We start from the raw sequence: 22,497 nt of genomic DNA, 5'->3' as shown, positions 1-22,497 counted from the left end.
AATGAATGAACTATTCTTACGATTATACGTGACAATATTATCTCAGTAAAATTCTGTCCTCGACGATGTACAGCATGGATCCACTTTTACCTTCATAATTTCTTATAACCATGAATAAGATACCAACGATTACCCCTGGGCACAGCCCTATGGACAGTTCCGTTGAAAAATGACAATTCACTAGCTTATTCATGAAAAGCTACCCTAAAAACCAACTGTGTCCTCTTGCAGCAGTTGTCTTGTTGCATTTGTTCTCATTTAAATATGGTAGTTTTGTCTCAAGCAATGCATATACTTAGAAGATCCTCCATAATAGAATACCAGAGGACTGAAAAAGCAACGCCATCAAAGTCCAGGCAAGTGGTGATGCTAAGAACCATATGAAGGGAGAAAGAGGAAGTGTGCAGCCAAACAGCCAAGACAGATAATCTTGCTGAGTCTGACTCAAGCTGATTGCGGAGTAACTACGGGGATAATAGAACACACTAAATCCTCACCAAGATTTTCTTGCCAATTTGATGTGAATAATTTGGCTTGTTTGTGTACTACAACAGCTGACCTGCTAATGTGCTGAAAACTGGATTTGGACAGGACATAAGCACAGACTTTCCATTTTGCTCTGGTAACCCACTTAGCAGAGAAAGTACAGCATCTTCCACCACATTGTTTGTCTAGGCTCCAATGCAGAGCTAGATTATCTCTGTTTTGAGTTTTATATAAAGTTTCAAAGCTCTACCACATGTAACTTGTTTTGCATTATAATCAGCCTGGTATAGCCAAAACATATAAATGTATGTGTACTGTACACATAAAAAAAAAACCACTGGCTTCATAGATCCTCATTTGTTTCTCAGTGCCAACATAAGGTCATACAAACACAGAAGAGCAAGTTCAGACCAAGCAAACACTTATTTTTTATAACATCTTTCCAAGGCCAATTTACAGTTCAATAAAGTAGGATGCATTGGCAATGGCCTGCAGTATGTTACAAGGCAAAGCTTCTGCAAGCAAACATGGGCAATCCCCCCACCCCCCAAATTAGAGAGAAACAACAAAAAACTGGTTAAAATAATAAAGATCAGGTAGAATGAAGATTATATCTGTACATTTGCTATCACCTGTGAATTTTGATCACTGCCCCACTTTATTTACAGTACAAGGAAAAAGGAGTGACAATTTGCACATTTTTTCTGACATTTCGTTGTATCTTGTCCAGCATCTGAATTCATATTAATCCTGTGAAAGGTTTGGAAAACAGAGCATAACCTCACTGAATTTGATGAATATAAACATTCTCCCATAAATATACTGTTAAATTTTTACTATGAACTAAATTAATACAATATAACAAGGCAACTACATATATCAAGCAGTACAAAGACACTTTCTCATGATGTCAACGTTTTGGAAATCGCTGTTTGGTGTAGAGCTTAGAGTGCTGAAGAAGTTTTCCCCCATTGTCCTTTCCCCCAATGTATAACTGGCACAACAGACTATTATTTTAAAGCAATTTTGTTTAGGCCCCATTTTTTCTCCCCAATTTGAATAGCCCAATTATAACTGTATGCTTGTCCCATTGGTGCATCTACCCCCAATTGGACAATCTAAAGGAAGTGCACTGTAGCACCCTCATTCACTTAAGTGTGTGTAGCCATATACTGGCACTTTCCTTATTGCAATCCAGCTGAGCTGTGCAGTTTCTGTACTTGAGGATTGTTCAACTAGCAACGGTAAATAACTAATCGAAGCAAGGCATGACCCAGATAGTTGCATCCTCCCTCCCTGGGTATTGCTGTGAGCAGCTATGGGGTGCCCCCTGGTGCTCCCGGCCACAGTTAGCACCCGCATAGCCCAGATTTTATTGGGACCAAATTGTACATCAGTGCTCTACTAAGGTCAGCTGGATATGGAATACTGTAAATACACCCAGTTTTAAATCTGAACAAAAACACCTTAAGGATGACTGTCGGTCTGAAGAGCTGATATAGAGGCAAATAAAAACTCATACTGGGGGAACCATAGACAACATCACCGGTGTTTTTAACTTTTAAAACCCACAACAGCTTTAAAGGTTCCAGTTATACCTCTCACTACATGATGTTCTTTTGTATACTTTAAAGGATACAGCCACAGCAGATATTTGGGAGTGCTTGAAGAAAAAAATATCTTAAGTGATTCAGTGTATGAACAGAAACGGTGATTTAGAGTATCAATTCGAAAAGTCAAATTCTCCATCTGTTCAGGCACAAGTCCGAAACCACAGCCTTCGCCAATTATACACATGCAGATTTAGTGTTTTTCAGTTGTTCTAAAATCATGCAAAACTTATTTTTTTAAAACCATATCAATATACATAATATACATAGTTCTTGTTATTATAAACATGAAAACCATGGTGGTAAACTGTAATTTTAGTTCTCTCACTAAACAGATGTTCATGCCCCACAAAGAACATGTGTGTTCATTTTGGCTGAGAATAATGATCTGTGTATATTGCACATTCAACTAATATTATTTTTTAAAAATCAGATCATGATATCATGAGCAATAACATTAAAATGTACTTCCAACACACCAGACTAGTATAGACTGCTATAATAAAGACTGCACATAATAACCAAAACAAAGTACCTTTCAACTTCAAGGAAAACATTCATGTGCTACATTGGTCATCACTGAGAATGTATTCTGTACTGCAGATGTGGACTCTGGCCATTAGGAACAATACCAGTGAGTCAATCTGGGCAACAACAAATAAGTGTTTTGTGCATTTAAAACTGAAAAGTGTCCATGGGGTGACCCAAATAGGCGTGTCAACTTCACAGAAGATAGAAACAGGCTGAACGCAGATTGTTTTTAGATGACCAGAAAGTGTAAGGCTTCCACTACTTCTCCACCCTCTTGTTGGTTGGAGTTTAGAAGGAAGGTTCACAGAAGGGCCAATAAGATCAGGTCATGCAGTAAAAGAATAATTATTTGGCCAATGAAAACACACCTTCATTTTGATGCTGTGCAGGATGGTACAAGGCCCTGTTTTTTTGCTGCAATCTGCAAATCCTCTGTTTTCAAATGGTAGCACACCTTGAACAAGGTGGGTTGTTTGACCTCATCATTTCTGATTTCACATAAGTCCTATGTAACAGACAAAATTTAATTATGGACCAAAACCTCAACAGAACGTTCTGTTCTCTTGCAATCAGAGCAGACACACAAACCCTTCAGTGTAGGTGCACACATTTCTCCAGTCAAGTCTCCTCGAGTGCGAAACTGTCACTCCTTGAGGACGATCATTCACAGGACGAAGAAAAAACGAGAAACTCAGATAAAGAGCTTATTGCAACATGACATTTTTTCCCCCCCAAACAAAATCAAATACAGTAACAGAAACCATAATAAAATATTTGTGTACAATATTCCATGGCTTAAGGTTCAAAGGATATACAATAAATGGACCAAACTAACCAAACAAACCAAGTATACAACATATCCCTGCACAAAGTGAAATATGGACAGACATTAGAGGCTCCACCATACAAGGCCAAGGCTGAATAATTTCACATCTCATGCCTGGCTGTTGAATATCCTTGGATGAGGAAGGGATAGGGGTTTCCATGACGACTTCATTTACAAACACACATCTGTGTGTCTCGCCTTGGCAAAGACCTCTCTGTGATGTCGCTGACTGTGGGAGAGGCTATACAGCTGACGTGGCGAGGACACATTTTGTGACCAACCAGGAGAGGACACATCATACAGCCAACTATATGGCAACACATTGCAATGCCTCCTCCCCCTTCTCCATCGTCACTTCATGTTTCAGTTTCGTTTTTTTATTTATTTTTTTGGTCTGGCGTGTAAGAAGCAGATTCAAGTATTTCCCCATTTGATAGGAGCTTGGTGTGTCAGGGTGGGAGACAAAAGGAGGCCCGGGATCCTGTCTGCGTTTCCTACTTCCCCCCGTACATCCTCTCTATGTCCTCCTGGTAGTGTGACTTCAGCTCCTTCCTCTTCAGCTTGAAGGCGTCGGTGACCAGGCCCGTCTCCGGGGTCCAGGGCTCCGCGCTGAGGCGGATCTTTCTGGGGATCTCGAAGCGCTCCAGCTTGGCTGCGGGGAAGGACGGGGGGAGAGACAGAACAGAACACGCGTCACGCTCGAGAAACAGGAAGCGCGCAACGACGGCCAGAGCGGGGAAAACGCGTCGCGGCGAGAACAGACGACGACAACGCTTCGCTGCCGAGACAGGAAAGACATTTGGCCCACAGGAAAGGAAAGGATTCGTAAGTGGGGGAGGGGGGAGGAATCACAGCCAGAAGAGGAACAGCTAGTGTGTAGGAGGTGAGCAGCCATATGGAGACCTTAGTTAGGCAGGATGTGCCCTCGGTGGCTGGGGCCTGATTAACATCTCTGCTGAGGCATGGGTTTGTGACAGGCCGGAGGCCCCCCAGGGGGCTGTCCCTCACCTCCGATGGCGGCCTCTGTGATGATCCTCAGCACTTCCTTCTCCATCTCTGGGCTATTGCAGATCTCCTCCCAGGAGCCCTGAACCCCTCTCTGATGCGCCAGGGCCAGCAGCTGCTTCTGATTTGGCACCACAAAGCTTATCACGTAGGACTCCTCACTACGGAGACAGAGAAAGGAAAAGGGCAAGAGAGCTCATTCAGTGGAGACCTAAAATATTCTAGAAGACCCACAATGAAATATAAAGGTAGACATACAATCATGCAGCTGCAGACCCTTTCACTTATAAAAAACACTGCATAAATATCAACATCTCCAAATCGTTGGATGGAGGGGACTGCGTTCCCGCCATCCAAATAACTGCGTTCACATTCTTACAGCTAACCCAGAGCCTGCGCAGAAATTGCAAACTGAACAGAACTGCCAATTAAATGACATTTTCTTGTGTTGTTCCTCTTGTGGTTACTGGATTCTGCTGAATGGAGCAGTTTTCCCAAGGAAAGCACCGGAACAGAGATAAAAAGTAAGATAAGAAAGGGCCATTTGGCCCATCTTGGCTCATAAATTGCCTTGATCTAAAATAAGCCTGTGAGAGGAGGGGGTATTATAGCAGCCACGGGCAGTAACTTTGAGCCACTGATTTTTAGTGCAGTTGCATATTTTCCCCCAGTTTGAATGAAGGCATCATCCTGAGTTTTGTGGCTATTTAATGAAAGAACATGTGATGGATCACTAGCCAGGTTTGACTGCTTGGCCCTGGTGCAGACTTAATCTCGGGTTTGCATTTACACTAGTAGGGATGAGTATCGTATAGATTGAGCTAATACCGGTGCTACAATGATGCTTTAAAAATGGGTACCGGTGTCTTGCTTTTGACATTTTGACCGAGTTTAACGTTAGCTACCTTTGCTAACGATACCAGCTGTCACCCAGTTGACACAGCGAGTGTAACGTTAGCTAGTGTAGGCGTGTGGCGCTAAAATCCGCGTGATTCGGTCCGGTAGGTACCGGTCGTATGGGAACCGGTGCCATGGTGGTACCGGGTTTTGGTACCCAAACCCTGGTCACTAGACCGTTTATCGCAGCGCTCGTACACGCGTGTCTTGCAGGCGCCGCGGCGGCCCACCTGTTGGCGTAGGCGCAGATGTTGTCGATGAAGGGGCAGTTCTTCAGCACGGCCTCTACCTTCCCCAGCGACACGTACTCCCCGGCCTGCAGCTTCACCAGGTCCTTCTTCCTGTCTGTGGGGGGACAGAGCAAGATCGCTGGCTGAATCCTGAGGAACCACGGCCGCCATAAACGCAGCGACTGGATCGGCCCGGAGGCCCCCCTCCTCACCTATGATCTTCAGGCAGCCGTCGGGGTGGAACTCGCCGATGTCCCCCGTGCAGAACCAGCGCTGGCCCGTCTCGTCCAAGAAGAAGTCCTCGCGGTTCTTGCCCTCGTTCTTGTAGTAGCCCATGGTGACGTTCGGACCTCCGATCAGGATCTCCCCGCGGGGGTGGGGCCTGTCTGTGCTGTAGTAACCCCCTGGAGAAGAGACAAGGGCAAGGGTTAGAGGACGGGATGCCCTGCGGGAACACAGGCAACCGCTTCAAGGATGAAAGTAAAACTCAGACACTGCATGTTTGCTTATGCCGTGTGTTTGTCACCAGTGGAGAGTATAATTACTGTTAGACAAGGGAAGTGCAAACAGCACTAGTTAACACACCGGAGGTCATTTAAGATTTATTTGTGCCGAGGCGCTGGAGCCCCTATCCCAGAAGCACTCACCCTCCTCCCAGTCCTTCAGGGTGATCTCGGAGCAGATCAGGGGCGCGCCCACCCTTCCGGTGCTGTAGTCCCACTCTGGAACACAGGAACACGCGTGACGTTAGCACGCCCACCTCAGCGCGGCTAGGCAGCGCCTCGCCAGGAACAGACAGCTAGGGCACACGTTAGCGAGCCATCAGGAAGCAGCACGTGTGCCGATCCCCCTCCTTTACCGCCTCCATTTATTTATCCCTCTCAAACATCCCCCTCTCTCTCTCACACCCTCCCTCCGGGGCTCTGCTTCCACCCCCTTACGGCTGGTTTTCTGTCTCCCGTCCAGCTCGGTCTCTCACTCGCTCGCTCACTCACTCTCGCTCACTTGCTGTTTGTCTCTTGTTCTCGCTCGCTCAATCACTCACTGTGGCTCGCTCTCTCTCTCGCTCGCTCACTCACTGTGGCTCGCTCTCTCTCTCGCTCGCTCACTCACTGTGGCTCGCTCTCTCTCTCGCTCGCTCACTCACTGTCGCTGATGGTGCCCGCCCCGCAGGTCTCGGTCAGGCCGTAGCCCTGCCCCACGGGGCAGCAGAAGCAGATGTTCATGAAGCGCTGCGTGGCGGCAGACAGGGGCGCCCCGCCCGACAGCAGCACCCGGATCCTCCCGCCCAGCAGAGAGCGCACTTTCCTGAACACCAGACTGGAAGGACACACACACAGACACACACACACACACACCAAGTGCACACACAGACACACACAAGCAAAGAGAAGCCAGTTCATGTATGGAAAGGTTAAAAATTATTCTTCATATTGATCTGTTGATTTTGAGAGGTTTATGTAATCAAGGCTCATGGTAGTCCGAACACTAAGTTCGCTCACAACGTTCTGAACACTGTACCTTTTTTGGAAAAAACAAAAACCACTTCTACGCCATCTTGGTTTATGTGTTTGTAAAATTTAATTCCTTCCCTTTTTATATAAATAAAAAAGAAAAAAAAAAAAAAAACTTGGTACGAGACACGTCCCAGCACACAGTGACAAGGTAAACATTCTTATATGAATTTCCTGGTAATATTAAAAACTCATTTTTAAAAGCTATTATCCTATCCATGATTCATTTCTTTAAACAGCTAGGCCTACCGATATCTGATAACTGATAACCTACATAAATATATTGCCTAATTTAAATTAATGCTAATTTAATTTATGTTTCTAAAAGAATTAACCAAACAATGAGTGAATAGAGATATGCCTGCATAACACTGTGTAAAACTGTAGCAGTTGTGCATCAGTTGCGCTGCTTGGAACATCGTGATTAGCTTCAGAATGATGTTCGTAACACCGAGAGGCAATATGGCATTCTGAACACAGGGAAGCAGTGGAGTTCTTTATTTCTTTTAACCGTAATTATTTGTCCAAGTCACATCAATCAAAGTGTTGTCTTGGAGAGCTAATAAGCAACCGCAATCATAAACCTCATTCATCAGAAGAAATGTAAATCAACTTCTGAAGCGGTCACCTCCCTACGTTCCGTTTGGACTAAATTAATATATGTGTTCTAATAAAGCCTTCCAATGCAGGTCTATACACTATAAGGGTTTAGATCAGAAGACATGTGGAATTATGAATGAGTGAATTTGTCGGGTGTCAGCATGTGCCTGTGTGCATGTGCGTACTCGCAGCTACGCGCGTGTCTGCATGCCATTTAGGGCGTGTGAAGCGCGCGTGTCCTCTGGCGCCCTCTAGCCGTACCGGTCACACAGCGGTGTGGTGTAACCCTTGGAGATCTGCTCCATCTTGTAGTTGTAGGCGAGGACGAAGAGAGTCCGCTGCAGCCGGCTCATCTCGTCCACCTTGGTCGTCACGTTCTTGTAGATGCGGTCCATGATCTCCTACGAGGGTAAGGGCACATATTAATCAGCAGATACAGTAAGAGGTTTGTAAATGAACGTAAAAGACTACAGGCGACTTCATACAAATTCATTACAATAAATGTTTGCTTTCGTTTCCCATGTAAAAAGGCGAGAGAACTGGATTGGGTAGAAAAATATACACTACAATGAGGGAAAAAAATGGAGTGCTCTTACTCTCCCTCACATGCGCACACACACACACACACACACACACACACACACGCCATACCGGTTCTGCTCCACACCACGCACATACGCGCGCTCACACTCACACTCACAGAATCCCCTCTGGGTATGCCGCAAGAACCACCCACATGCCACTGTCATTTTCCTTCACAGGCTTCACAAAGGAATGCAGGGACATGAAAAATGCATTTCAGCTTAAAGATGAACACCTCCCTGCTATGACTCATGGGAACAAAAGCAGGGTGGATACACTACTGACTAATCAAGCCTTACCTGATAAACCGAACAGATCAATCAAAAACCTAAAAACCTACCAAACCAGGCTTTACCGGACTATTTACCATGTCAAAAGATAAACGGCCACCCATCGGTAAATGTGCCACGAGTTCCATTTTCTCAACAGTAAAATGCTTCCATGGGAATTAAAGAGAACTTTAATTTGAATTCACTTTGATCTTGAATTTGGCTCAAACTTGGTGAAACCACTTTGGTGGGAACGGCTGCAAAATTTTGACCACGATCGGTTTGTGCCTTCTTTAAAAGAGATCACCTCTTGAAAGCCAAGCGCCATAGTGCATCGTGGGTATGGTATTACGCTGACGTCATGCTTTAGCCGCCCGCCGCCTGCATAATTGAGGGCGGGTGTCCGGTTCTGCCGTTCTTACCGGCACCGCGGCCATCAGGGTCGGCTTCAGCATGCTCGTGTCTCCTTTGCTGCCTTTCTTGATCTTTGTGGACTGTCGAGAAGAGAGAGAGAAAACAAAAAAAATCAGATGAGTTAACAGTGTGGTGGAGAGATATCCATCTGTGCTGACTGCACACGTCCTTGCTAAAGCGAGAATCTGGCTCTGCTCTGAACGGCTCGCGTTCCCCTCCCTCCCTCCCTCAGTCTCTCGCTCAGGAGAGGAAATCTGTTCATTTATCTGCATCTCTGCAGTTTCGATCGCTGCCCATTGATTTCCACAGGAAAGACTAGCTTACCTACAGCAGCATGAAATATCAAAAACGTTTGCAATGAAACGGGAGAACGAGGACAAGACTGAAAACCCAGCGGCTGGTAAAAACATTCATAACGCTAAGTAACGAAGACACTAACACAGACATCACTGACATTAACACTTAAGACTGTAAACATAAAACTTAGTTGTTAAGAATAAAAGCTCAATGGTCGTAGATGTCCCAGCCAGTAACAGCTAGGCAGGGTATTTGGTCACATGTACGCAAACACAGCTGAAGCGGGGCTGTGCCGGGCATGGGTGCGCGGGTGAGATGGGAGGGACCGGCGCGCTCACCTGGTCGGCCAGCGTCTGGGGGGAGGAGTAGCCGATGCGACAGCCGTGAGACACGCACACCAGCTCGGCGCTCAGCTCCAGCACGTGGGCCAGCGGCAGGTACCCTATGTAGGTGTCCGTCTCCCTGCGGAGAAAGCGCAGCTTTAGCCCCATCCGTACAGGCAGAGTGCTAACATTAGCATTAGCACATTAGAACAGTGCTAATGCTAACATTAGCACATCAAAACAGTGCTAATGCTAATATTAGCATTAGCACATCAGAACGGTGCTATTAAATGTTCCATCAGACCCCTCCGACAGGGCTGGTTAGTGAACGTCTGTGAGGCTTGGGGATAAACGTGCTTGTACAGGTGTATGAAGCGCTGTGTGGTGGGGTACAAACGAAGACGTGGGGGTACATACTCGAGGTTCGGGAGCCTCTCTGCCATGCCTGTGATGCCAGCGATGAGGTTGCTATGGGAGATCATCACGCCTTTGGGGATCCCCGTGGAGCCGCTGGTGTACATGATGACGGCTATGCTGGAGGGGATGGGCTGTATGCGCGGTCTGGACACTGCGCACAGTCAGGGAAGCGTACGTTATTCATCACGGCGACATTTTTCAAATGAATCTCCCAAATTCCCACAGACCCATAAACACTCACACTCACACTCACACTCACACTCACACTCACACTCACACTCACACTCACACTCACACTCACACTCACACTCACACTCACACTCACACTCACACACACACACACACACACTCACACTCACACTCACACTCACACTCACACACACACACTCACACTCACACTCACACTCACACTCACACTCACACTCACACTCACACTCACACACACACTCTCACACACACACTCTCTCACACACTCACTCTCTCTCACACACACACACACACACACACACTCACACACACACTCTCTCACACACTCACTCTCTCTCACACACACTCACACACTCACACACACGCTACAGAAAGCGCTCCGTACTGTTCTCAGGCTTGGCTCCCAGCTCCTGCACAGACGCCATGTTGTGCACCATAATGCCCCTGGGGAACCCAGGCCATGAGGTGGGCTTATCGTCCACTACAATGATGTGCTGAAGTCTGGGCACCTCAAACAGGATGGCCTGGGAGAGGGGGAAGAGAGGGAGGGAGAGAGAATGCTTTACTCACAAGTCATGAACTCCTACTGGTGTTATGGTTACAATGATAAATACTCTTGACATTTTTATTATTATCTTTTAACCTCCTCTCTAAAAGAATCATTATCTTCATTTATAGATGAGCATATGATTTTTATTCTGCTGGTCATTCCTTTGAATTAGTGTGAAGCTTTGTAAGCTTTTTTTCAAGGGCAAAAACAGCACTCTGAATTGAAGCTGGCAGAGAACAGGAAGAGATCCAGAAAGAACAGACAGAAATAGTCAAGCAGGAGAAAGAGAGCGAGAGGAGCGCAGCTTCAGAGAAATTGCCAAATTATCCTTCACGTCTCTCCTTTAAAGAACCGGAAGAGTGGTTGCATTTTAAAGGGTGGTGCTTTGAGTCCAGCGCGGCCCACCTTTAGCCGGGTCTGTAGCAGGTCTTTACTGGTGATGATGTGGGTGACCTCAGTCTCGTTCAGACCGTGGGCGATGGCGGGTCCTCCGAGCGTGGCGTACAAGGTGACGACTGCAACAAGCATACGGCCCACAGTGAGCGTCCCGCGGCAACGGCAGCCTACGCTGCGTGTGCTTCTGAACTGCCGTAATCGCAGAGTAAACGCTCTTATCTAATCTCACAGGCGCTATCGCACTGATAGCAAACATTACATTCTCATCTGCTAATGGCATAGGCAGGAATGGGGGTGGGGGGGGAAGAGATTACTGTACCTTGTGTGGACAGTTTTGCTTTCACCAGTCAAATCCCTTAAAAAGGACTCGCTTTACAGCGAATGTAAACCGCACTTTGGCGCTGGGGCAAAGTCATGCGTGGTGTGTATGTACAGTACACAAAGAAATGATATATGAAGTTAAACACAGGAAATTTATGTGCATGCTTGTACAATATGGTCTCTGTTTATTTTACTGTATTTTAGTCTGAGCAGTATGGACGTGTATCTATATTGTATGGACATAAATGTGTGTGTGCGTGTGTGTGTTTGTATGTATGAGACAGAAAGGAAGTAAAACATTTTTTTTACCATGTATTCAGTTTTTTCAGCACGTGTATATGAGAAAGAAAGGAGTGCGGATGTGAGCAAGCAAGTACAATACTTGCGTCTGTGTCTGTGTGCATGGGTGTGTGTGTGTGAGTGTGAGTATGCGTGAGTGTGAGTGTGTGCGCGAGTGTGAGTGAGTGTGTGTTGTATGTGTGAGACAGAGAGGGAGTGCAGAAAAATTCTACCACGTGCTTACAGTTTTTTCAGCATGTGTATATGAGAAAGTGGATGTGGATGTGTGCAAGTAAGCATTAATACTTTGGTGTGAACATACATGTGTGCATGCGTGTATGTGTGAGTGTGTGTGCATGTGTGTATGTGTGTATGCGTGCACTTGTGAGCGTGTGCGTGTATGTATGTATGTATGTATGTATGTATGTGTGTGCGCACGTGCGCTCCACCAGCATCGCGCGCACGCCACTCACGGGGGAAGTTGTTCATGAAGCAGGCCTGGGCGGAGATGATCCACTCGGAGCGCGTCTCGCAGAAGATGGCGATGTTGTGCTGCGGCCTCTGGCCCAGCGCCGCCAGCCCGCTGCCGAAGCGCTCGGCGGCCCGGAACGTCTCCTCGTACGACAGCCAGCGGTACTCCCCCAGGATCACCTGCAGGGGGGGAGACGGAGGGGAGGGGCTCCAGTGCTGTAGACGTTCGATAGGACATTTCGGGATGGAGAAGGCGGAGACAGAACCAGACGAACCGGCTCCGCGTGCAGAAAAGCCGCTCAGCGTGCCGGGTAAGCCCGACGCTGCCCGTGCACAGGAGGGGCAGCACAGGAAGTATATGGACACCTGATAACGCTTTAGCAGCTGCGCGGTTGTCCCTACGTCTCGTGACTTGTTTCGGATTACACGGTTTCTCAGGTTACTCACTTACACAATCTGAGCACAGGCATTGTAGCCTACTGCACTTATCATTCCAGTCGGGGGCACGTGACAATTAACTTTGCTAGACTGACTGAACCATTTAAAATAAAGATTCAAACCTCAGCATAGCTCCTGCTCTATACCGATGTCAATGAATAGACCAACCACTGCAGCACAGAATTTAACCCAAATGTAGGCTATATCATTTTAACTGTGTTTTTTCAACATAGGTAATCTTCGCTATAATCTAGCTCAGACAGAATCTTTGGATATTTTGTCAGGAATCGTATATGCCCTTCTTGGCAGAAGAAAACTAGCATTGGAACTGACATTCCTAGTGTTTGTATTCCCAACACTTCCTTGCTCCTGTTGTGTCAAAGCACTACTATTGTCAGTAAACATCATTCTGGCAGCGTGCGGGTAAAGAAGGCGTGGGGCGTTCACGACGTCTCCTACGGCTATTTAAAATCTCTCGGGCATCTCTCGACAGAGGAAACCCAGCACACCGCATTTAAATAGCACGGCCATTGTGGCCGCTCCTCCAGCCTTCGCTGCCGACAGAGACTGCCAGAACGTTTAATGCTCAAGTTTAATAATTTAAGCGAAACGAAGCTGCCGCACTGTCAAGGTTCGGTGCGCAAAATGTGTTTATTATTTAAAACGGTTCGGCAAACGGCTAGCTTCGTCTGGCGGCGGCTACTTTTCTTTTGGTTTATGTTCCGCCAGCCGGCACCTCCGTGACCCAGGCGCGCGTTACTCTCGTTCAAAAAATAAGGTTTAATAATTTGACACTTCTTGCTTCACTGCACACCATACTTCCCATCGCCCCGATGAGACCATACACTCTCACTTCCTTTCAGGTTTACTGCAGCACATTTTAAATGGTTTATATGTAATTTCTCAGCTGCAAGTGAAGACAACCCTTCACAGCAACATTTGGGATCCATGTTGTATGTACACTGACCTCATCTAGGATCCCACCTTAAACACCCTCCAAGCCCCAGCCCCACCCTCAGTAACACCCACGTCCCCTCCCCCAGGCCCACCTCCCCTCAATATTAACCCCACCCCCACCATCAGTCACACCCACATCCCCACCCCCAGCCTTACCTCCCCTCAGTATTAACCCCACCCCTACCCTCAGTACACCCACATCCCCTCCCCCAGCCTTACCTCCCTTCAGTATTAACCCCACCCCTACCCTCAGTAACACCCACGTCCCCTCCCCCAGCCTTACCTCCCTTCAGTATTAACCCCACCCCTACCCTCAGTAACACCCACGTCCCTCCCCCAGCCCCACCTCCCCTCAGTATTAACCCCACCCCTACCCTCAGTAACACCCACGTCCCCTCCCCCAGGCCCACCTTCTTAAAGACCTTCCCGTTGGGCTGGGGCTCGTCCTCCTCGCTGATCACCTCCCGTGTGCCCAGGCAGTGGCGGCGGGGGAATCGGCGCACGGCGTACTCGAACACCTTGTCCAGCGTGTCGCAGGCCGGGTGCAGCGTGGACGCCAGCCGCTGCATGGCGTTGGTCGCCCGGTACGGGCCCGCCGGCCGGCCGCTGGCGGACCGCGCCTTCGCCCGCTTGGCCCGCTCCAGGTTGGCGCTGGCGCCCGACAGCAGGTACCAGGGCAGGAAGGTAAGGACCGAGTAGAGCCAGACCACCGAGCGGAAGACCTGCAGCAGCAGGGGGTTGATGCCCTCCTTCAGCCTCATTCTTGCGGCGGGGCGGGACGGAACAGGGCGGGGCTGGGAAGGGGCACGAGAAGGGCGGCGCAGGAGAGGTGTGGAGGAGAGACGCTCGTCTCCTCTGTTCTTCCACTGATGTTTCTGAGACGAAACCTGCTCTTCTTCACACAGTCAGAGAGACCCTGCAGAGGTTCTGCTTTTTGGTTCCCGACTTAGTCCTCCCCCACACAGTTTTTACTTCCGCTGAATGTCAGTCCGTCTTTCTGTCTGTGTGTCCATCGAGCCCACAGGGAAACAGTACTCCTGTAACAGGCGGACACATCACACAACATCAGCCATGATTGTACAGATGAACAGTAAAGCACCAGACCAGACCTGGGTCAAATACGTAATATGACCAGAAGGCGGGGATTGCACTTTTTGAGAGTATTTAATTGGTTCCAATACACCAGACAAGATCAGCAAAGCGTAGAAAATTATTTGAATCCAAAACAAATATGCATTTGACTCAGGTCTGCACCAGACACACACAAACCAAACCATTTCTAACAATAGGCAGCAGTTAACTCATATTGCTTATTTAAGGACTTCACGAGAGTTTACATGCAAAAACATAAAGAGTTTGGAGAACAGTTGAGTGACTACTTCAAATGATTAACAAGATCCAGCTACATCTTCACTTTAAGGTCTGACGGTATGCAGGCAGGTATGCATGCAATGACACAAATGACAAAGAGAGACATGTAGCTGCCTGACTCCATTCTGCCTGTCCTAGTTAATTACATAAGCTGCTGTTTCAGTGTGTCCACATCAGACCCATGTGCCACTACTATAGCTGGGCTAGAGACATTAGAAATGAGACCAAACCGGTCAAGCACGTAACAGGGAACAAACCCAATGGGAACAAACTGCATTTTTTGAACAAAGTGAAAACTGTTCATTGGTGTGCCTGCCATGAGAAATGGTTGTGTGTGTGATTGTTCTGTCTGAGCATGTGTGCGTTTCTCTGTGCATGTGTGTGTGCATTTGTGCGTTTCTGTATGTGTCTGTATGCGTTTCTGTACGTATGTGTGTGTTTCTGGTCATGTTCCTCCGCGTATGTGTATTTGTGTGTATTTGTGTACATTTGTGTGTGTGTGTGTATTTGTGCGTTTCTGCGTGTATTTATTTGTGTATGTGTGTGTGTGTATTTGTGTGCTACGGCGTGTGTGTGTGCATGTGTGTGTGTGTATTTGTGCGTTTTTGTGTGTATTTATTTGTGTGTGTGTGTGTGTATTTATGTGCTACGGCGTGTGTGTGTGTGTGAGTTTGAGCAGAGCAGCCTGCGGTGCTGATCTCCAGTCAGCCCACACCCCCCCTCACCGCCGCAATGCCGTAAATCCAGACTCAGGCTGAAAATGACAGACTACACTTTGGCGCATGCAAATGTCATTTCCCTGGTGTACCGTGCACACAGAGTTCACGTTACCACTGCGGCGCACGTGCTGTAGCCAACACCCCATGCGCGTAGACAAGACTTCATCAGCCCTGAACTCCAGACAGCCTAGTCTACACCAAGTCATTCATTAAAAGGGAAAAAAACCTCAGAGAGAACATCAACCGCAAAAAAGTTCCGCAAGATTAAGGGACTGCACCAAAGATGGCCGACAGAGTCACCATGACCCTGCCTCCGCACGTCCCGCAGCATCAGCAGGTGAAGGGTTACTGAAAACACCTTGCTTCAGTGGTTCCCACATCCCCCGCGAGGGGTGTAGGGTTACAGCAGGTGTGCTCGGTTACCCGGCTCCCTCCGGCTCGCGGCTATTTCTGGAGTCCCGCTTCGGCCGAAGGTCGGCGCGCGCGGGGATCGATCGGCCGGGACGTTAAAGAGCTCCAAACTTGGGCTCGCGGTCGGGGAAGGGCGCAGAGGCGCCCGCAGGCTCGTTCAAGAGCTCGCCGTTACACATGGGCTGTGCTGAGAAGAAGCAGTAGTATCCTTTGTTCAGTCACTTATTGACTATTGGAGCAGTTCCTGCAGTAACAACATCCCACCTATAGAGGCAGTAGATCAAAGTCCAGCAGGGGAGTAGCACTACGAACAGTCCCTGTCCGATTCTTTGTGCATTTATTACACTTCCCCCGTTCACATTTAACGATCTGGTGTGAGCTGTCAGCTCTGCCCGCAGTCACAATCGTCACTACCGCACAGAGAAGTTTACGGTTCCGTTTGGAAGAGGCCTCTTGTCTTGAGCCGACAGAGCGAGGTAAAGGTGCGGCACCTCGGCCGGACTGCAGCAGTGAGCGAGCTCACGCCAAGGGGCAGGAAGGAGCGAACGCGCAGCAGCCTCTGCACAACGCCATCGATAAAGGATGCCTGAGTGACAGCCAGAACCCCGCAACCCATTTCCTTCAGCAGACCAACGTGGCTGCGCCTGAGGGCTACGAGGGCTCTGGCGTCCCATAATATAATGGTCATTCTCATCCCTGATCTTATCACAGAGCCAAATGCTCTCATGATAAGCCATCAGGATCTCGTTCAAATGGAAGGAATTGCCTGTGCGGACCCGGAATTGGATTACCTTGCATTTCCATCAAAGGGTCGTCTGCCACTCTGATTGGCTGGAGTCAGGTCATGTCCCAGTCTTGCCTTATGACAGGGGCTTTATTTATTTCAGGCAAGAATAGGCAGCGAGAGAGTATGATATGAAGACACAGAAACCAACACTGTGGGTGACAGTCAGGACTAGTACAGATCTGCTCTGATTAGAATTACAGCCAAGGCCCTTCTCCTCCTGACTGCATTTCCTCAAACAAACACATACAACACACAAGCTTATGCAGTTGCACATAGTCTTTTTATCAGCCAACATCCATACCTCCTTATGGCTGAACAGGGCTGGGCTTGGGTAGTAGACAGGACTAGTGGACTTCACTAGTAGACAGGACTAGTGGACAGCAGACAGAAAACGCCTACCCGGTAAATGGTAGTTGTGGCAGAGGGGTGGTGCTCACAGGTATGGAATGCGGTTGCAATGTTCATGAGGAACCGCAGATGTGCTGAGGAAGGAGAGCAAGCCACAACTTGCCCTCAATGATCTGGCCACAGCTCCTCAACACCTCTCTGCTTCCCCAAAAGAAAAGGACATGGGTGTCTATGCTGCAGTTGCACGCTCCCAAAATCCCCCCCCCATCAACTTCTCCGTCACTGCTCACCAGACCTGGGTCAAATACATATTTGTTTTTGATTCAAATACTTTTCTGCGCTCTATTGATCTTGCCTGGGGTAACTGAGCCTGCCAATATGACCAAAAGGGGTTTGAGAGTATTTCATTGGTTCCCATACACCAGACAAGATCAGTAAAGCGTAGAAAAGTATTTGAATCCAAAACAAATACGTATTTGACCCAGGTCTGCTGCTGACCTTGGCCTGTCACTTCCCTCCATGACTCTCGGCCTCTGATTAAATACAGGAAACGAGCCTTTGTACGTTTGCTTTCCCGTGTTTGGTTAGCGACCGCTTTGGGTTGGCCTTCTCTTCAACCCATCACGGGGAAAGGAAAAGGATCTGGTCTTTCTGGTGTCCATTACTCAATTTGTGCCATGCTAGATGGACAGACCAACAGCCCCATCCCACACATGCCATGACTGCTAAAACCAGTCTTTTGTAAATGAACACACAACCACTTATTACCTAGGAAACAATAAAACATGAAGAGGAGCAGTGTACAGTTGCTCGAGGCACTACGGAGGTCTGTGAAACCAGTTGGACTACAAAACCGTTTTCGCGAAATGGAAACCGTCTCAGTACCAGCGAGCAAGATTCACCACATATCTGTCGGGAAAAAATTAAAGCAAGTCATCATTGTGGAGTCCATATTTACAAAGCCAGTCCATATTTACAAAGTGGAAATTAATGAATGTGCTTTATTATTCAAATTCGGGACTGCGGGAAAACGCGTGGAGAATATGCAAATATGAACTATAACATGTGATTTATCAAAACGGATTGCAATTGTGTTAAAGCTAAAGGCTTTTTTTTTTAAACCAGAAAAGCTGGTCTCCATTTCCAATCATGAGGTGGTGATGTGGGTGCTCTAATTGTTGATAGTGCAAACCACAAATACATCATTTGCATCAGAGATTACAAATTCGACTAGACTAAGAGTCTTTTGGTTTGAAATAATCTAGGCTAATCAATGGGCTCATCACGTTTTGCAATACTACAGACATTGGATGAGATGAAGGACAACCAGGAACTGCACCAAACAGTCCTACACACTCTAGTCACATGTGTAAAAAGAATTTTAATGACACTAGGGATATGTACATGCAGGGCATATTTTTTAGCTGTGCTCATTTACAATACCCCCCTAAAACAACAACTTGTGAGGATTTATTCGCTCTCAGCAAAGATGCAATTTAAATAATATATAAACCTTATAGTTCAGGCTATCGATAGCCACTCAATTAAGATATTTTGTACGATTATGATAATATTTTAGCTCCCTTCACAGTTCTACACTATTGCATTTTTATTCCTTTCCAAAAAAATACAGAGATACTTCAAATGGCTCAAAACATGGGTTCACATTGGTTAGTTCAACCCATCTCTCGATACATGCAGTAATTCATGGTAATTTTGCAGCAGCCTTACTACATTTCCTCATATAATTTATTTATCAGCCTTTTGAAACTAGATTATTTCATGCCATAAAAGCTTTGGCATCAAGGCATTTTCAGACAGAAAAGCCATTCACTAGATGGAGGATAGGATTCCCTTTCACATCAAAGCAGTTTTCAGCTGTACTTGCACGTGCCCTTCATTTGTCCCCACACAGATAGCATTTACACCCATAGCGCTTTCTATGAAGGGCTCTACATAAGAACTGCATATTACCTACATAAACACTACATAATCATGCATTACTCTTTTCGCCAACAACACAGCCTGTCACAGCGTTTCCGATTTCACCGACCATGCCTCGTGTGGGTCTACCATGACATTGTGGTTGGGGGAACAAAATAGTGAGTGAAAAGTAGCAGGACCATGCAACATGCATGTGTCTGCACTGAATTTCCAGAGGACGTTGCAGCAATGAGTGTGACCTACAAAAATGTTTGCCCATTCCAAATGAGGAGAAAATGCATAAACTGGAGATAAAGACTGGTTAAACAGTTGGACAGCCAACATAAAGGCTAATAATAATACAAGCAACTCTGTTGCCAACCCTACAGAAAAATTACTAAATAATCACAGGTTTTGTTAACCATTACAAAATATTTAAAGAAGAACTTACAGAATTGGCTCAAGTGTCCAAGTGGGTCTGCTCCTTCTGGATGAAACCTCCTAGTAATGCCTTTTTCATAGAACCCTTTTAAAGGGCGAGACCATCAAAGACATTGACCCGAGGAGCCCGCCTGGCTTTGTATTACTAACCCCCCCCCCCCCCCCCCCACCCCACCCCCACCCAAAGGGAAAACACTGCTTAGAGAAGATTGCCTTGCCTTAAGATAGATTCATTTTAAAATCAATGTCCTGACAAGACAGCTTGCAACACTAGCAGCACGCTAGAACACGCGCTTTGTGTAATGGGTCCAGTGCTATGAGCACTAGACTACGGGTTGTTAAAAACGAACCCGTTTGACGAATGCGTCCTCCTTGTCATTGACCAGGTCACAGCAGAGCGCAGCGCACTAGAACTAACGGCACCAGATGGGCCCTGGTATTTGAACTACGCCGTCTGCACTTTGAACCCTGGCAGCAACTGGAGGAACATTCCTTTAAAAGCCAGGGCCTGCTCACAATGCAGAGGCAGACTTAGGTGAGCAGGGCAAGAAAAAGAGATACGCAGTGATGTCGATGAACCCACAACTGATACAATGGAAACGGGGTAGGTTAATTTGACACACAGCGCAACTACGTTCAGAAGGAGCAGCCGGGCCTGTGGGAATTCAGTTGAGGAGAATGATTTAGGCGGATTGACGGTTAAACTCAGGCTAAACAGGATCAGGATTTGGACTCGTGTCAAACCGAGGTACTGTTCCTGTCAAGCTGGTATGGCCACTGTACGTTTGGCGCCAAAAATACCGGCACAATTAGAGCCGCGTGAGCCGCAAAGCACACTGGCTTCATCTTTTGAGGATCCCATGCATGCCTGAGGCTAGCGCTGAATGATTCACACCGCAGACATGCTGTTGAGAAAGGTGATCCCCATAAAGATCTGTGCTAAAGGGGATGAGCAGCGTAGCTTGCCACATGGCCAATGAACCCTCAACCCTTAGAGCTCCCTGCTTCAACCACTAAATTATGTGGCGCCCACTGACATGGTCATGTGTTACAAACCAGCCCTCTAAATTAAAGAAGTCTTACTATATTTTAAGTTTAGGTAAGATGCCAATTAATTTATATTTTTACCTTATAGTTCAGGCTATTGATAGCCACTCACCAAAATATTTTGTACAATTATGATAATATTTTAGCTTCCTTCACAGTTCTGCGATTGCATTATTTATTCCTGTCCGACAATATAGAGATACTTCAAATGGCTCAAAACATGGGTTCGCATGGGATAGTTCAACTCTCTAATAACCCTAATATCCCTTAAATAATTCCCCAATTGAACTATATATACATAACTTTATATGTATACATGCACGTGTGTCTGTGCGTAGCTATATACATTGAAGATTTTCTCAAATTCGCATGAGTTCAGATAAAATTCTTGTATGTCGCCGTTACCGGTACTTCAAAGACGGGATGTAAAGCAATGACACATTTCAGGCCATAGCGGAGACAATGGTGGCTCTCCCTCCCGCTCACTAATCACGTTGTAGCTATCATCTGTAGAAACACTGGATAACTACAATCGCTCAATTCACTAAACTGGTCGCCTGGCTAAAGGAGTGTATTCAATGTATGCATCATGCGGCCGGTCCAATGAATGCACGTCCTATTCGATGAAAAACAACAAACACAAAGCCAACTGTCCATGGGCCACATCACCAGCCCGATATCTAGAAATATATACTGTGGTGAGTAGGAATCATAAAAACAGCAATGCAGTTCTAAGCTAGCGGTTTATATACCAAGTAAATGTGTCAGTGTGTCATGCTAACAGTGACATTGAAATACTGAAATGGAGCAGCTATGTTTCTGCTGGGTTTGCAGAATTGCTGTATTGTTATCTGAGTATTTTAATCACTCGACGATAAGGGACGGAAGAATGCAACGTTGTAGCTTTCTGCTCCGACAGGGTATCGCACGTTTTCGAGGTAAAGGGCAGACACATCGAAGACAATAAAGGCTTATCAGACAGTTAAAGGACATGGCCCACTGGATATATCACTTAAATGACCACGTTAGCATGCAACCTGCCCGTAGAACAACATCGTAGCACATCTGCATGACTTCCACAACGCTGGCTAGCTAAATGCTAACGCAACGGAAAATAAGGAGACATTACACACTCACCTTATTGTAAAGCTATCCCCAAACAATGGCGGCGTCAATTAAAAGCATCTAAGAAATGGAACAGCGGTTGCTAGCTAGCAATCTGTCCATATATGAAAACAACTTTAAAATATATCTCGGAGAAAGGTATTACATTAAAATTCCATTCTTCTTATTGGTTGCTTGATACTAACCATCGCTATCAGCCCGGAAGTGACAGAGAAACATCACCAAGAAAGGGGCGGCTTTTTCGTCTGTGATTGGACTGCTCGAGGTGGCGCGTGCTGGGGGCTGGTCAGTGATGTCACAGAGTGGATGGACGAGGTTACTCGCGGTCACAATCGAGTCCGCGTTGTGGTCTTAAAATTATTTTGAGATTACAATACATTGTTGGCTTTCTGGGGGTAAAGAATTGTGCTTCAACGCGAAATGTATTTAAGAAAAATCTAGTATGAAAATCTGTCTTTCAGCCAGCTGTGCATCACAATACAATAGAATCAATGGATACTGGCAATGCAGACCAATATGCTGATTTGGAGCAGACATGAAATCAGTGAGATTAGCCGAAAAAACAAAGGTTGCAAAGTAGATATCCTCCAGAGAAGTCAGGAAAATAACTATTGAACATATAGTTTTTTAGGCTATAGGTATAACAACCCAGGATGATCCTATAAAGTTTTAATAAACAATTAAAATAGTTTTTTTCAAAAGCAG

The 22,497-nt window shown here is 46.7% G+C and overlaps 1 protein-coding gene across 3 annotated transcripts; it reads right to left on the bottom strand.

Moving 5' to 3' along the window:
• Positions 1 to 890: 890 nt before the first annotated feature.
• Positions 891 to 22,002, bottom strand: acsl3b (acyl-CoA synthetase long chain family member 3b). Of its 3 annotated transcripts, none has more exons than XM_064338297.1 (15): positions 21,805 to 22,002; positions 14,031 to 14,657; positions 12,228 to 12,405; positions 11,164 to 11,273; positions 10,594 to 10,732; positions 10,002 to 10,152; positions 9,600 to 9,723; positions 8,973 to 9,044; positions 7,961 to 8,100; positions 6,733 to 6,905; positions 6,233 to 6,307; positions 5,798 to 5,989; positions 5,586 to 5,700; positions 4,462 to 4,619; positions 891 to 4,105 (listed from the first exon to the last, which is right to left on the bottom strand). In XM_064338297.1, exons 2-15 carry the CDS (start codon positions 14,379 to 14,381, stop codon positions 3,948 to 3,950), a joined length of 2,136 nt encoding a protein of 711 aa, XP_064194367.1. In that variant the 5' UTR covers positions 14,382 to 14,657; positions 21,805 to 22,002; the 3' UTR covers positions 891 to 3,947. The 3 variants fall into 3 exon arrangements, with proteins under 3 accessions (XP_064194367.1, XP_064194368.1, XP_064194369.1); XM_064338298.1 differs by lacking the exon at positions 21,805 to 22,002 and adding an exon at positions 19,631 to 19,785; XM_064338299.1 differs by lacking the exon at positions 21,805 to 22,002 and adding an exon at positions 16,913 to 16,932.
• Between the last annotated feature and the right edge of the window lie 495 nt (positions 22,003 to 22,497).

The sequence above is a fragment of the Anguilla rostrata genome, chromosome 6 (assembly GCF_018555375.3).
Source record: "Anguilla rostrata isolate EN2019 chromosome 6, ASM1855537v3, whole genome shotgun sequence".
Taxonomy (NCBI): Eukaryota; Metazoa; Chordata; class Actinopteri; order Anguilliformes; family Anguillidae; genus Anguilla; species Anguilla rostrata.
The sequence above is the reverse complement of the archived record's forward strand: the minus strand, read 5'-3'. Positions and strand labels throughout refer to the sequence as shown.